The sequence below is a fragment of the Brachyhypopomus gauderio genome, chromosome 1 (assembly GCF_052324685.1).
Source record: "Brachyhypopomus gauderio isolate BG-103 chromosome 1, BGAUD_0.2, whole genome shotgun sequence".
NCBI lineage: Eukaryota > Metazoa > Chordata > Actinopteri > Gymnotiformes > Hypopomidae > Brachyhypopomus > Brachyhypopomus gauderio.
In genome coordinates, this window is record NC_135211.1 from 46,899,881 (window position 1) to 46,916,255 (window position 16,375).

Genomic DNA, 16,375 nt, shown 5'->3' on the forward strand with positions numbered 1-16,375 from the left:
CTGAGGGACACCTGTTCTCAGGAATACAGTGGATAAGTCATGCCAGTAAAAAGCATTAATGTGTTCATTGGGTGTGAGCACAATGTGTGAATACACCTGTGCATGTCATTTCATTCCCCCCTTAAATCTCTCTCTCTCTCTGTCTCTGTCATCATTACTCACTTCTTTCTATTTCATTTTTTAAAGCTTCTTGTGTTTTCTTCCTCTCACGGTCTTATCTCTGCTTTTTTTAATCACTGTGCGTGTGTGTGTGAGAGGAGGTTCACACTTCATGCTGTGCTGCATCTTCTCAGCCCTGTCTCTGCCTAACTCAAATCAACACTGGCATTACAGTGCAATGCCCTACATTCTAGTAACACACACACACACACACACACACACACACACACACACACACACACACACACCTGTGGTGTTGGTCCCCTTGTGTCATTGTGTGTTACTTTTGACATGATGACACCCGACAGCCCACGGATTTGCATGTCGTTGGTAAAGTACTGGAGACGAGCTTCACTCCTTCATATGCTCTGGTGTGGAAGTTCTCCAGAAGCTCTGGTGTGGAAGTTCTCCTTGTCCTGCTCCATCACCTGAGCTCCTCCTCCCACAACACAGCCATCACTGTGCTGATGCATCCACAGGAGGGACAGATAGAAAGCGTGGACCGGCCTTAGGACTGGACTTGTCTTCTAAGCTGGCGGGTCCAGTTTCCCAACATGGTGTTGGCATCACTCACCTGTCTGGACTGACTGGAGTGTTTGGAATGATTTCCATGGCATAACAAATAGACTCTGGTTTATCTGCTGGTCTGACAGGCCTCACCGCTCTGTGGGCTGGTCCTGCTCTGCTGTGGGGAGGCAACCTGTGGCCATGGAAACGCTATGCAAACCACCGCTGAGTCCAAACCCAAACAAGTATACCACAGCCGTCGGTTCTGTTGAATCTGCCTTTACTATGGGTTTTTGTTGGGCATAGGCTGCCCGTAACAAAAAAGTGTGTGTGTGTGTGTGTGTGTGTGTGTGTGTGTGTGTGTGTGTACATTCGCGTATGTGGAAGTGACCTTCCATGTGACCTTCCCTAGACACTTCCACCTAGTGTAATCCAAGATAATCCACAATTCACAATTAAGATTTTACACGGTTTGTCTGGGGTTGTTTGTTCATGATGGGCATAGTGACACAAACGCCCTTTACCCACCTGTCAGTGAATGAGTCCTGCCTCATGAAGTTATGGTGTAGAGCGGGACCAGGGATCAGAGCGGGACCAGGGATCAGAGCGGGACCAGGGATCAGAGCGGGACCAGGGATCAGAGCGGGACCAGGGATCACGGCGGGACCAGGGATCAGGGCGGGACCAGGGATCAGAGCGGGACCAGGGATCAGAGCGGGACCAGGGATCAGAGCGGGACCAGGGATCAGAGCGGGACCAGGGATCACGGCGGGACCAGGGATCAGGGCGGGACCAGGGATCAGGGCGGGACCAGGGATCAGGGCGGGACCAGGGATCAGGGCGGGACCAGGGATCAGGGCGGGACCAGGGATCAGAGCGGGATCAGGGATCAGAGCAGGATGCAGGGTCAGGGATCACAGCAGGATTTTGTTCTGGGGTTGGAATCCGACCAAGTAGAATTTGGACTGTTAATTTCTATAGTGGTTTTCATTTTACTTCATTCCAGAGACCACCACAGAAGCAGGAGACTGGTTATATTATTCATGTGATTCTTAATATTATGCACATGGCTTATTAAATAAATGTGAAATAAATATCAGTGGTCAGGCTTCACTGCCCCCCCCCCCCCCCAACTCCATTGTAGTTTAGTCTAAGTTTAGTTAAGGCCTTCGGTAGCTTTTGAACATTAGAGCCAGGCGTGTTGGAACTAAACTCTGCGGTGGCTTATATCTGCAGGACTGGAGTCAGTCCCCTGGATTAATGGAAACACTCAGTAGTTTAGCAACATGCCATTCCTGCTACTGGTGTGGAGATGGGCGTGAACATGGAGAAGCTGGAGACCAGCCAGTATAGGTCATGGCTATCGGCTCACTGCGTTGTGGGTATTATGTGTACTTCAGTGTGGGGGAGTTTCAGGCTTAGGACTTTCTGTCCTACATGGGCGGCAACATCATTAATAAAAGCCACAAACTTTTGACCACAGCCCAAAGCTAGCAGCTGCACTTGCCTGAGAACAGTGCAGTTAAGGGTGTTGGAGGACTTAACCTTTAAGTCCTGACTAATGGAGCAAAGCTGTTCTAGGATCAGTCATGAACATGTGATGTCTGACTCTTGAAGTTGGGCTCCTGTCCCCAATGGCTGACTCGAGATCAGATGCCACTGCATTTATTACTTAATCTTCATGAGCCTTGTCCTTAAGAGCAGGTCTGCTTGTTCTGAGAGTTTCCATGAACCAGCGTAGGTGAGAAGATGATGAGAAGAAAGCTTGCAGCACCGTTCACGTCAAGTCTGCTGTACCTTGGGGTTGCGCTGAAAGAGATAGTTCTTAGCGGTGTAGCACCGGCGTTTCCCCCATCCAGACGCTCATCTCGGGGGCGTGAACGGAGATGATGACAGCGACCAAGCTCTCACGAGCAGCTCGGAGTGACAGACACGTGTCCCCTCCCCCACCAACACGAGCATTATTCAAAATTACTCGCTGTTTCCTGTTTGATGGTAGACAGGAAATAAGCACTCTGTACAATTCAAGTCATCTCTGTGTTTGTGTGTGCGTGTTTGACACGAGACCGAGCTTTTTAACCAGTAGTATAGCAGTATGTGGAAATAGTGTGTGTGTGTGTGTGTGTGTGTGTGTGTGTGTGTGTGTGTGTGTGTGTGCGTGTGTGTGTAAGATGCTTGTCACATGGCTCCTGTTATTTCTGCCACTGCCCCTCTTACCTCCCGTGTTTAAAGACTGCAGTTCTCGGCTTCCAAGTTGAAAAACTTTTATTTTGGTCAATGACGGTGGTTTACTGTGACTGCAGAAAGCCCGTGTGTATTCCCTTCTGTAGTATCTCAGATGGAGAAGATGCCTTACACGTACACATCCATGTGTTTTTTTTTTTTGTTATGTTTTACCCTCTAGCTGTTTAAGCTTTTCTGAAACATGTTCCAGCAAGACCTTCTCTCTGGCGGTGCAGACCAAGACTCCTGCGTGCTGAGAAAAGACCTACATACTCCTGCAAACGTTTCTTTTTCGTCAGCCCCGTGGTGTGGTTTGTCTCCCCGTGTCCCTTCACTATAGTTCTGGTTAATTTCTAGCAGTCTTATTGTTGTATCAGCGTGGTGCAGTAGTGAACCATCATTATAGTCCTGGCTGTGCAGTGCGTGCGTGTGATCAGATGGTAGACCGATTTGAGAGAGGTGTCTGCAATACAAGCTGTAAGCTCAGGTCTTCTCCCAGCACAACAGCATTAGCGTTCTCCAACTAGATTCTTTGAAACTAGGCATTTAAAGGGTTAAATGTAGGACCAGCTGTTGTCTGGTAATGTCTTTTCGGTTTAGTGTCATGGACTTTGAGACTTATAAATAGACTTGGAAATAGGGGTGCACCTTGTTGAATTTCTTTGCATTGTGTTTAAATACACATTAGATAAATTGGCTTCATTCGGAAACAATGAAGCTATGTTTTGCTTTAAATGTGTTCTGCGTGGTCCATTAGTGGAAGCACCATTTGATTTTCTCTCACTTTCTGGTCGATTCTCCCCCTCCCGACCGCTGTTGGTATGTTTCCCTGATTGACAGAACCCCCAGCTGTTGAAAGCTTGGATAAGCTACTGACATTCTGAGCTCCCCCCACTTATACAGCACATGGTCTGTTCCAAAACAAATGGAACCTTCTCAGACTGGTGCTTAGAACGGCAGAGGAATTTGGACAAGGTTTACATGATTCAGTCACCAAGCACAAATGAGCAGCTAGATGTTGAACCTCCCCGCGGTCTTCGTGTTGGTCAAGATTAGAGCTACAAAGACATAAGAATACGCTGTGTGGTTGTTAATTTCCACTTGTATCTACTTGTCGAGAGAAAGTTTGAAGCAGGGGGCAGAAAAGTGGGTTTTTTTGCTTTGTTTCTGGTGGTGGTGAGATTAGCCTGCAGGCCCTCACACACACACACACACACACACACACACACACACACACACACACACCTAGAGTTTGTCTGTCTTATCTAGAGCAAGGACCAGCTGTGTCAGCCCTCTGTCAACAAGGCCTGGAAGGTTTTCATCATGCCCTCGTGAACACATACATGCACACGCACGTCTTGTTAAAATATATCGGGCTGAACGACTAACTGATTGTGATCTAGGCTGAATCTGGCAAGTAAATCTCGTTAATTTGAGAGGTTGAATTATCAGAAGTGCATACTTGTATGCTGTTGCAGCCTGAATAGTGGGTGTGGGTATGTTTCTCCACCCTCTAGGTGTTGGAGAAGGGTCTGCGTCTTTTGAAGCTGCGTGGTTCTAAACTCCGTTTCATTCCTTTGTTCCTGTTCCGAGGCTTCGCTGTGAAGCGGCCGTATCGCCACCGAGCTGATGCAACCGAGTGTGCAGTGAGTGTGTCTGGAGTCCCGATCGGGCTGCCTGAACCACTCTGCGTCGGGGTGGGGGTGTTGGTGCCGAAGACATTCTCTTTCACATTCTCAAACGACGGAATGCAGCCGTACACAGACGCGATACATTTGTGCGGCGAAGGTCTCGTGTCCGTCTCGGACCTGTTGGAGGATAAACTGGTTCTTTGTGTTCCTCTAGCGGCTGGTGACCTTCTGCAGCAGATGCAGCCATCCAATCTGGGTTTCTCGTTAACTGACGTCACGATTGTAATGACTCCATGTGCTCCTCTTTCTTCCTGTCGTCTGACGGCTCTCTGTCATGCTTGCGCATATCTGGTGTGTTTTGATTTGGTTTGGTTTCAAAATACACACACACACGCAGAGACTCATCAGGTTTTGAAAGTGTTTCACATGAGCAGTGGCAGAGCAGCAGGTATCCATTTTTCTCCCTGAACCTTTGTCATTACGCTAATATTCAGAATAGTTCTCTGAAGCATTTATTTCTGTTTATTAATTGCAAGATTTCATAACAGTTTGCATAAATTTGCATATATTTACATATTTGTAATAGTTGAAAGTTTTTGATGTGCATTTGTGCTTCAGTAGTTTCTTCCCCACTCTCCCCGTTTGGCTGTGATAAAGTTCCTTATCACGTTCCTAAGGGCGTGTCTTCCTCCACCTCCTTGACCTATCCACACAGCCAGAGACGCGTGCAGCTTGGTATCCCAGCCAATCGGGAGGGAGAGCCCAAGAAATAAAGCCCACTTCTTATCTGGGCTTGAGACGGTGGAAGAAAAGGCTTGTGCTTGAGTCAACAGTTCAGCTATCGGCACAGAAAAGCCCAACTATAGCCATGTTTGATGAGCTGGCTGCATTTGATCTCATTTTTTACACAATCCCTCACTAAAATCCAGATAATTTTTGTGTTTTAGATAAACCTTTGTTCTGTGATTTCCTCGGTAGTACACACAAAAAAAGAAACATGCGATGCTAATTGATACATAAAGCATGTGCGGCATCACGAGCATCACGGCCTGACCGGCGTGGGCTACGACTTCTGATGGGGTTACAGGGCTGACGTGGTTCTTCTCTCTCTCTCCTTCTCTCAGCTCCTCGTTTTACGTGAGGGACAGCAGGAGACCGATCCGCCTCCAGCCCTCGGTCCTGGACTTTGGGACGCAGTAAGTAACCTTCCACATCCTCACGGTCACCTGATAGTGTGTTTACATTTCACACAGATGATCACTACTGCGGCACGCTCACACCACACACACACACACACACACACACACGCTCTCTACACAAACATCTGTTGAAACGGGAGGAATTCTAATGCTGCCCAGGGCATTTTCACAGCTGGAGAGATTCAGCGATTTGATTTGTTTATATCAAAACCCATCCAGCCCTTCAGCCCTTTGTACGTTTGTCAGGACGTGTATCTGTCGTTTGGTTCATGAGTCTGGGAGAAGCACTAGCCCATTACAGCAGTGCTCCACGGGCCTCTGAAGATGCCCAAATATGGCCGTGCCTCTCGCAGCTCTGGGGAAGGGGTGAAGCGAGGGGTCGCGGACCGCAACGTCTCCCTTTGGGTCCTGCAAACATCCAGAATATCTTTGGTTTTGTTGTGCTTGGACGTCCAGCTCTGTGATGCTGGTGCAAGGGCCGTTTGCAAGCCCCTTGGAGCAGGATCGTGTGTGTGTGTGTGTGTGTGTGTGTGTGTGTGTGTGTGTGTGTGTGTGTGTGTGTGTGTGTGTGTGTGTGTGTGTGTGTGTGTGTGTGTGTGGTACAACAGTGGGCAGGGTGTTCTTGCTACTGGGTTACGAGCTCACCGCTGACTTCTCCACTGGGTTTGTTTATGAAGCTGTTTTAACTGGACGTGTTGTGGGGTGGCCAGGGCTGCACAGTTGGCCCGCAGACGCTGCTGAGGAAATCCAAGAGTCCATCTCTCCACTAATCAACCCAGACGGGGAGAGAGAGAGTGAACAAACAAACTCCTATTTCCTATTTCCAACCCCTGCTAATTTAATCGGTCCTCCTGTTCTACTCTAGCCACATGCTTCTTGGTGTTTACCAGTCCGCTCCAGTTAAACCTAAAACACACACACACACACACACGCCCCACTGCTCACAGGCTACTGCCTAACCCGGAGGCTCCCTGTTCCAGATGAGTTCCATCACCCTGGTGCTATTGGACCATCACTGGCAGTTCTGTTTATGATGTCACAATGGCATCCGCTCATTCCTAAAAATAGCAGAGAGTCTAATTCTAGAAGTGCGTAAGGGTTCTAGAATCTTGTACTCCGAAGGCCAAATCCACAACACCGTGGATCATACGGAGACTAGCGCTACTGTGACCAGCTCTGGCTTCTGTGGTTTACAATACTCTTTTCCAGAAAAAGAAACAAACGGTGACTGTACACTGGTCTCTTGCTGTCCTGAAGGTATTTTAGTTAGATAGTTAGTGTGCCTGCATGGGGCTACTGTGGTACTGTAGTGAAGGAAGGCAGATGTCAACCATGAAGCACCCACACACTTGTTTAGCTTTGAGGGTAAGGTACGCTTGGACCACAGTCACACATCAAAACGGCTGAAGGTCAAACTTTTTTTTGAGAACCCTCAACCTTTTATGTTGCTCTTGGGCCTGTGAGATGCTTCACTTTCATCTCCACATCAGACCTCTGTATGCCAGGGTCTAATCGTACACTGCCCCTCATGCAGCAGACTGACTGAAGGGTGTGGGGGAGTGAGACTAAGGGCATACTCACACTAGGCACGGTTTGCTCGTTCCGTGCTGGGGCCCGGTTACCCCCCCTCCCCACTCCCCCTCTGGCCTGCACTCACACTGGCTTCATCAACCCGGCCCGAGCACGCTTACGTCACCACAACGGCGCTTTATTTGGAAAAAAAGCGCGCTCGCACAACACTATGGAGTTCACGATTCTCTTTTTATTGTATTTTTGGAGTCGTTTTGGGAGTGCAGAAACACGGTGCAAGCACAGATTTATTGATAATTTAACACAACGATTGTCTGCTAATCGCTTTGCCGCCATGACTGTTTAACGTGAGCGTCGCATCACTGACGTCATGTTTGAGTTCCAGCAAAATGAACCAATCGGACGAGGCACCAAGCGGGCCCGGGCACCGATAGCGCTCACACTAGAAGCAAACCGTGCCCGAGTCCACATGAATTGTGCCCTGGCCCACCTCTTCAAGCGGGCCCGAGCACGGTTAACTGATCCGGGCCCGGGCATGGTTGGAGCGCTCACACTAGCCAAACGAACCGTGCTTCGGCAGGGAACCGTGCCCGGGCACGGATCACAGAGCCTAGTGTGAGTACGCCCTTACTGAAGGATGTGGGGGGGTCAGACTGTGCTGAAGGGCGTGGGGGGGTGAGACTGACTGAAGGGTGTGGGGGGGTCAGACTGTGCTGAAGGGCGTGGGGTGAGACTGTGCTGAAGGGCGTGGGGGGGTGAGACTGACTGAAGGATGTGGGGGGGTCAGACTGTGCTGAAGGGCGTGGGGTCAGACTGTGCTGAAGGGCGTGGGGGTGAGACTGTGCTGAAGGGCGTGGGGTGAGACTGTGCTGAAGGGCGTGGGGGTGAGACTGTGCTGAAGGGCGTGGGGGTGAGACTGTGCTGAAGGGCGTGGGGGTGAGACTGTATTGAAGGATGCCACTTGCCACTGTTGTCTTTGACTAGTTCATTAGAGGTATAGACCTGATTTCTGTAAAGCTGCTTTGAGATGATGTCTGTTGTTAAAAGTGATATTTATTTAAATAAAAAAGACTAATGGGGTGTGTGTGTGTGTGTGTGTGTGTGTGTGTGTGTGTGTGTGTGTGTGTGTGTGTGTGTGTGTGTGTGTGTGTGTGTGTGTGTGTGTGTGTGTGTGTGTGTGTGTGTGTGTGTGTGTGTGTGTGTGTGTGTGTGTGTGTGTGTAGGCCAGTGGGGCTCCCACGAGCTGAAACCGTCTACATCCACAACCCCAGTGTGGATCTTCCAGTCACCCTGCAGTCCATCTTCACAACCAGCACACACTTTCACATGCCTTCCATCCACAGACGGGTGAGTGTACGCTCACTCTCTCTCTCTGTTTCCCGTGCTCTCTGTCAGAACCTCCCCCAAATTAGCACTGCATTCCTACGGTCTCGGTCCCTTTTGACCCAGAGAGATGGCCTGTTTGGATCATCCAGAAATGAACGTCTTCCTCTCTGTTCGACCCTGAGGTTTCAGCCAGGAATTGTTGACATAATGAACTTCTTCCTGACTGTACGGTTCTCTTGGCTCACACCAGTCCATGTCTGGAGAGGAGCTTCGGAGAAGCTCGCTCACTTATAACACCGAGCAGCCGAGACCCTGAACTTTCCTCATTGATTTTGTGGTATGAACCTCAGACTCACCAGACCGAACCCCCACAGCGGAACCGAATGAAACCATGTCGGTTTCAGCAGCAGGAATGACCTAATGCTCACTCAGCGCTGTGAACAAACTGAGCCAGTCCACCCTTAACTTAACCCTCATCTTTATCTCCCCTTAATTGGCCCATTCATTTAAGGTTCTTGTTTGCTCCTGCAGGTGATCCCACCCAGAGGGAAGACATCTTTTAAACTCATTTTCCTCCCTACAGAGGAGGGCAATGTAGAAAATTCTTTATTTATTAACACATCGACCCACGGGGTGATGACATACCAGGTGAGTACCGGCCTGGTGCACTGATAAATCAAACGCCTACACTGAGACATTCCAGTGTTTGAGATGAGCTGGTTTTTTTTTTACATGCATATTTTCAGAGGTGTTATGACCATCTAGGCTGTAGGTCATATCGGCCATAAAACGTATAACTGAAACATATGATGGAATGATCGCCAAAATAATAAACAAAAACCCACACTGAAAGAAAAGCATCTATAAGATAATACTGGAACATTAAAATATAATCCCACACTCCCTGACTAGAAGATAATCCCAAACAAACAGGCACTGCTCCCTCTGTTCCACAACCATATACATAGTCCAGATTCTAACACTGTAAACACGCCTCCACGAAGGCCTCGTACGCACAGGAAACAGCTTTGAAAAATCACCACTCTCACAAGGCTAAAACAAGCAAAGGTGAGGTCAAAGGTCAAAGGCACATGAGAGAGGTCGTCCTCCTCCTGCAGCAGGGATCCTTATAAGCCACAGCCATTAATTAAGACCGGGTGCTCAGTAACGAGCCGTGCAGTGAGACCCAAAGCCCGAACCGGACCTCTGGGAACAGGAGCGGCACTGTGGGAGCGTAACGGAGAACCATCCATCTGTGTCTCCTCATCCACAGTGAGCATGGGCACAAATGTACATGCATAAAGGGTTCACCATCCGAGCGCAGGGAGCTAATGTATGAGTGTGCAGAAGGCTGCTCTGATTGGCCACCCGCGTGGGTAGGTCTGCTCTGATTGGCCACCCGCGTGGGTAGAGCTGCCGTGCTCCGAGCCCTCTGCCCGGTTCAGACGGAGAGAGTCCACGTATTACATCCTGCCTGGCTCGTATGAAGCTGGTCCAATGACCCAAACCCTCCCATTGGCACCGCGGACACGAGAGAGAGGGAGGCGGTGTGTAGGTTCTCCCAGCAGAGTGTGTGGTTCCTGCTCCCGCGTGCAGCGTGTCAGGTCTCTGGTGTGTGCAGGGCGTATGCAAACACACCTGCGTTACTCTCCACCACGGCCAGGTGAGGCGTGAGTCATAGGCAGTGAAATCGTGCGCCGCCATGTGCAAATCAATATTGGCTTAACGAGACAGGTGTGAGATTACACGGAGACGCTGCTAAACACCGTCCCTCATCAGCTCATCATTCAAGTCCATTCTTCTTCCCTTAATGAGTATGAACGTTCTCTCTCTCTCTCAGGTTTTTGGTGTTGGCATCTTTACTCCTGACTCTATTACGGATAAGCAGGAGAGAGCCAGTGTTCTCATCATCCCCCACATACAGAGTATTAAACTCACACAAACTCAGGTAGGCTTGCTCTGTCCTGCATGACACCAGATATCCAGTAGCCGATGACCACTGCTGAGTGCTAGCGATTAGAGATTCACACACACACACACACACACACACACACACACACACACGCACGCACGCACGCGCGCGCGTTTTGTGCACATTTAGACATACCCTAGACAGGAATAAGGTGTCCTCACAATCTACAATGAGGTGTGTTAACTCCTCTGTCACACAGTCCACCCAATACTTTTCAAAGGCAAACATTCATGTGACCACAGAGACGTGTGTGTGCAGCTCCGCCTTCTCGCGGGACGCTTGCGGGACACCGCAGTCCGCCGGCTGTGGAGGGAATAATAAATAGCGATGGAAGTTGTGTACGTTTACACAGCGGGAGAGGATAGTGCATGAGAGATAGTGCTCGATTTCTGAAAGGCCTGCGTGCGTGAAGGTCGCTGTAGTCTGTCAGGTAACATTTGGTTTCGCATATTGGAGAGATTTTGTTTTGAGCTTTATTAAATCTGCACCTGAAGGTTACAGACTCACCCAGATGTCTCATGTTGAAGTGCGGCGTGCTCTGGGGTATTCCCCTCTTGATTAACTTTCCCTTCACATGAACAGATTTACATGTATCCTAGCAACCTTTCAGATTTCAACCCCCCCCCGTCCACGGTTCCACTGCCCCAAGTGGAACTGCCTGTGTTCATTCTGTGGAGAACATCAAAGTGGATGTAGACATAGAAGCGTCTCCTGCTGATGTTGAATACTTTGGTGCCGTCTGCCTCCGACGCCCGTAGTGTTCCACGTGGAAGACCTGTGGATCCTCTGTGCTGGGTCTAGAAGATCTAGAAGATCCCTTCACACTGTTCCTCTGCTGTATGAGCTGATCCTGCCCCATACATGTGCAGAGAGATCCCAGATGATCCTATCACTCCGTGTTCCTCTGCTGTATGAGCCGATCCTGCCCCAGCCGCGTGAAGAGATATCCCAAAAGATCCCTTCACACTGTCTCTCTGCTGTATGAGCTGATCCTGCCCCATACATGTGCAGAGAGATCCCAGATGATCCTGTCACTCCATGTTCCTCTGCTGCATGAGCTGATCCTGCCCCAGACACGTGAAGAAAGATCCCAGAAGATCCGTTCACACTGTCTCTCTGCTGTATGAGCCGATCCTGCCCCAGCCGCGTGAAGAGAGATCCCAAAAGATCCCTTCACACTGTGTTCCTCTGCTGTTTCTCATTGGGTCATTCTTTAAAATGGAAAGTTGTCTACATATTATTTTGTTTTTATTCCAACGCTCTCTTCTCACAGGAAGATACTTTAAATATTACCATCCTGGGACTGTTGTTGGACTTCAGACTTCCTGAATCCTTCCACACACATCCTCAGGTACATCACACATCATTTACCAGTTTTTTCCCCCAGTAACACACTGTTGACAGGTAAAGTTGAGCAATTCTTTTCCAAGCATGCTAATGAGTTTGTGTATGTAATTTATACAGCGGAGCCCATGCAAATGAGAATTATGCAAATGAAAAACACGCTAATTAATCTTGGAGGCGGGCGCTATTGCACAAAGATCACCGTACTTGTTTTGTGCTCCTTTCTTTCTCTCTTTCTTTTTTTTTCACATGATGCCTGATGGGTATCGCATCTAATAGTTTGAGGTTACACAGAACCTGAGGCAAGACTCTGCCAGTGTTACTGAGTCAGCAGAGCACCAGGCTATCAGATAACACTGCTTCCCCGCTGGCACTGCTTACAGTGTTGTGGATAATGCCACGGCCTTTTAGATCACTCTTATTTTCTGTTAATCATTTAAACCAGAGTCTTGCACTGCTTTAAATGACAAACCACTACCAAGGAAGAAACTGTGAAGGATTCTTTGTTTCCACAAGCGTGTTTACACGTTCATTAAATCTTGTTCCCTCTTGGTCTGTGTGACCCACACGGCTTCCCTCCTCAGGCCTGACTTTCCTTTGTTAAGTAGCTTGTGTGTGTGTGTGTGTGTGTGTGTGTGTGTGTGTGTGTGTGTGTGGGTGTGTGTGTGGGTGGGTGGGTGGCGTTTTATCCTGGGCTCTCTGTGTTAACGTCCAACACAAAGGAAAAAATGTGTGTTTCCACCCCAAAGCTATTTTCCAAAAGATTTTGTTTGTTTCTTTCCTTTCTGATTCTTTATTCTGTCTGCCAACCACCAGGGCTCTTGCTTTGAGGCAGAGAAGGACGGGCATCTGTCTCTTCAGATCAGTCTATCTGAGAGAGGAGAGAAGCCAGCCCATCTCGACAAACTGAAGCCTTATGTCCTGGAGAACATCATGGTTCTCCTAGTCCTCCTGCCACAAGATGGCACTGTAGGTATGTATCTCGCTGCTTGCACACCAGGCACCACAGGCATGGGAGTGAGCTAATAACGGTACGCTTTTCACTGGCTGTGATGTGTGTGTGTGTGTGTGTGTGTGTGTGTGTGTGTGTGTGTGTGTCCTTCCAGCTACTGAACACCTCTGCTGTTCACATGATTGGTTCTTATTGTCCCATTGCCTATCCCAGCATGCCGTGCTGTTAAAATAATATTTTCATTTGAGAGAAGGCACATGCAGACAGTTTTCACCCGGCACCTGTAGTTTCTGTGTATGTTGGAGAGAGGGCCTCCTCCCACAAACCTCCTCACACCAGTGAATCCTTCTGAGGCCAGTTCCTCAAACAGATTCTGACTTCCTGCTCAGAGTGGTTTCGGAGGGCACGATATGGATCCTTCCTCTGCCTTCCTTCACGACCTGTGCCTGTACTGAACTTTTTAGTCCGAATGCTCTCGGCCAGAGGCAACACGAGTGAGGTTTTAATACCAGCTTCGTTATGAAAAGGTTTCACACAGCAGATCTGAAATGATGATCTTGTGGGATCAAACCCAGTTGAAGTGTATGGGGAGACCATCTTGTGATTGTGTTGCTACACACTGCTGTGGTAGTCTGCTCTGTACTGAAAACAACTTTGTGTTGACCGCTAGATGATTAGTTACAGCCTTGCCTGTATTTATTTTACTACTTGTGGATCTTGTGGTGTGATTCATCTAACCACCCAATGAATGTTTATTTGCTGTGTCTGAGATTGGTCAGTGTTGTCGGGATGCTCACGACACAGAAGAAATGTTTTGTTTTAGAAGCCTGTTTCATCTGTACCTCCATTTGCATATTGTTGCCTTCTACCTAATCAGTATTATTGATGCAAGACTGATCAGCAAATTATGTATTGTACAAGCACTAAAGAGAGGGAGGGAGGGAGAGAGGGAGAGGTTATTGTTTTCGCTATAGAACTTCATGCAAGATAAGTGATCTGGTTGAGTGAGCCTAGGGGTTTTGAACAGTGTGTGTGTGTGGGTTGGGGGGGGTGCGTGTGTGGTCAGATTCTTATCAGTTAGGTAAATATCAGATTTGACTCAGCACATGAATTTCACCCTAAGGTTGTGTCTGTTACACTGTAGGAGGATCATTTGATTAAAAACAAAACTGATCTGGATTATATTTCCTTTTTAATACTTCCACATGAAAATTCTGGATCTTCATTCAAAGTCAAAAATGGGGTTCAGATCTATTCACTTTTTAAATACATTTGTCACCTCTAATTAGTACAGATATATCTTAATATACAGTACATAGTACCTGATGTACTGTATGCTGTCTATTGTTACTTTACTGATGCCATAGTGAACTGTTAATGGCCATTACTAATTCAGAAGCCATGAGACTCAGAAATTAATTTGGCACTCTGCTGCCACCTTGTGGTGTACTGTTTTGTTTTTAAAAGCTCATCATCTGACTGGTCTGTCCACAGCAGATCCTAGAATAAGAGTTTACATGGTCAACACGGGGGCCAGACAGCTGTTTGTAAAGGTAAGCTCTCCAAGTTGAAGCTGAACGAAACACTTTTACAGAAATATGACTCTACACTCAGCAGAAATGTCTGAATGAGTGAGATCGATCGTTACAGGAGGTGCGTGTCTTGTCGAGGACAGACAGCTCTGTGGAGATTCACCAAACGGCGCTCAAAGCTTCCAGCAGTAATCTCACTCAGGTGGCCACGCTGTCTTGCAGAGGTAAGGCTCTTTGTTGGTTTCTAACTTGTTTTTAAAATGTATGTAGTAGATATCTATGAGTTCACTTGAGTTCATGTACCTGAAGAAACGTAAGAAGAAGGAAATAAATAAATAAATAAATAAAATAAGACAAACGGCTGTTTTGCAGCACTAACAGTGAGAGATTGTAAGACGCCCCCTGCTGGGGAGAGGGAGGAGCTGTTGGGCAGACAGGACCGGTGATTAACGCACACCATCGTGTATTCATGTTTCGTTTCAGGGTCTTTGTCATCTCGGAGTAAAAAATGTTCCAGTCAGATCGGCTTAGAGATGCAAGGGAACAGAAGCGTGAACATGTTTTCGTGGTTGGACATTGCACACAGGTGGGGCACACACACACACACACACACACACACACACACACACACACACACACACACACTCATTCACTCAGATATTTGGAATTAGCTCCATCCTGACATGGGGGTACATGGTGGTCTCAGAATGTTAGCTGTGCTCAAAGGGGAAACTAGCGATCAACATATGTGAAGCAAAACAGATGGAAATGGAACATTTTTTCTCTCTCTCTCTCTCTCTCTCACTGCAGTGCCTCTGATTCTTCTGAGTGGTTTCAGTTCAGGCAGAAGAAGGGAGAGGAGCATGTGGATGTGTGGATGTCTAACCCCCTCCCTCTAACTTTCACCATCACTAACGTCTCCGTTTCCCAGCCCTCCCACCGACTCTTCAAGGTAAACAGCCCCCCCCCCCCCCCCCAGTGTTTTGTGTCCTTTGTTAAGATATAAACGTCCTGAGCAGGTTGGTGTCTGCGCCCGTCTTGCATCTCTGCCCTGCTGGTGCTGCTGTCCTCCTGTTCTAAACATATCGCTGCACTGCAGGTGATGAATATCGCGGAGACGGTGGGCGTGGCTTATGGGTGTTGGAGGCTGCTTACACTCCAGGTGCTCAACAGAACCCTGCCCGTCAACGTCATCACCATAGTAACCCTGAACACTAGTCTGGGCCTTTCCCTGGAACTTCGGCTGCGCACGACGGAGTCGAAGGTACGGCGTTTGTTCTCGACCCGGCCTCCCGTTTTTGAAGACCACCGGCACCTGAAAGATTTGATCAAAATGTTCGGCTTCTTTGTAGGGTTGTTGGCGGCTATGTCTGTGAATACTGTAGTAGTGTTAATGATCCTGCAGCTATTCATGGTCTGTTCTCTCTCTCTGGCCCTCACCCTTGCTGTTCCTGTGTTTGACCAGCAGGGCGGCGTGGTGTTGGAGGCAGGTGGTGAGTGTGAGAAGCCCTGTCCTCTCCACCTCTCCCAAACAGGCATGTTAAACCCCCCCGTCCCTACACACCCAGCACTTCTGTACAACACTACATGACACGCTGCACACCGTGTGTTCTGGCAGCATGGAGGAGAGCTGTATCTTGATGTGTGTGTGTGTGTGTGTGTGTGTGTGTGTGTGTGTGTGTGTGTGTGTGTGTGTGTGTGTGTGTGTGTGTGTGCGCGTGTGCGTGTGTGTGTTACAGGGCATTTGGAGTGGCAGCGGTCTCTCCTCCCAGAGTCTTTCTCTGCCCTGTGGAGAGTAGACAGTAGTCTGGCATCAACACTCTGCAGCCATCGGCACTGTAGCAAACCTCTCTCCTGCAGGTAGGTGTACACACACAATAACACAAATACAAGTACCCATTCACACACACACACACACACACACACACTCCTCTCCTTTGTTGTGTGCAGGTGGCCTAGGCTTCCTGCCGAGTCCTCTGCACCTCTAGACTTTGGAGCCA

General features: G+C 48.5%; 1 protein-coding gene across 8 annotated transcripts in view; it reads left to right on the forward strand.

Moving 5' to 3' along the window:
• tmem131l (transmembrane 131 like) overlaps nt 1–16,375 on the forward strand; it is a 32,875-nt gene that overhangs the window by 8,638 nt on the left and 7,862 nt on the right. For 4 of the 8 annotated variants that reach the window (XM_077016499.1, XM_077016545.1, XM_077016537.1 and 1 more), the window contains exons 4-17: nt 5,645–5,716; nt 8,473–8,596; nt 9,107–9,223; nt 10,416–10,523; nt 11,821–11,898; nt 12,708–12,864; nt 14,338–14,396; nt 14,494–14,599; nt 14,859–14,961; nt 15,186–15,327; nt 15,475–15,639; nt 15,841–15,910; nt 16,115–16,235; nt 16,326–16,375. The exon at nt 16,326–16,375 is cut by the window's right edge and continues 20 nt beyond it. In XM_077016499.1, coding sequence (XP_076872614.1) covers nt 5,645–5,716; nt 8,473–8,596; nt 9,107–9,223; nt 10,416–10,523; nt 11,821–11,898; nt 12,708–12,864; nt 14,338–14,396; nt 14,494–14,599; nt 14,859–14,961; nt 15,186–15,327; nt 15,475–15,639; nt 15,841–15,910; nt 16,115–16,235; nt 16,326–16,375 — 1,472 coding nt within the window. The remainder of the gene's footprint in view (nt 1–5,644; nt 5,717–8,472; nt 8,597–9,106; nt 9,224–10,415; nt 10,524–11,820; nt 11,899–12,707; nt 12,865–14,337; nt 14,397–14,493; nt 14,600–14,858; nt 14,962–15,185; nt 15,328–15,474; nt 15,640–15,840; nt 15,911–16,114; nt 16,236–16,325) is intronic. The other 4 variants (XM_077016519.1, XM_077016554.1, XM_077016508.1 and 1 more) reach the window with 2 other exon arrangements.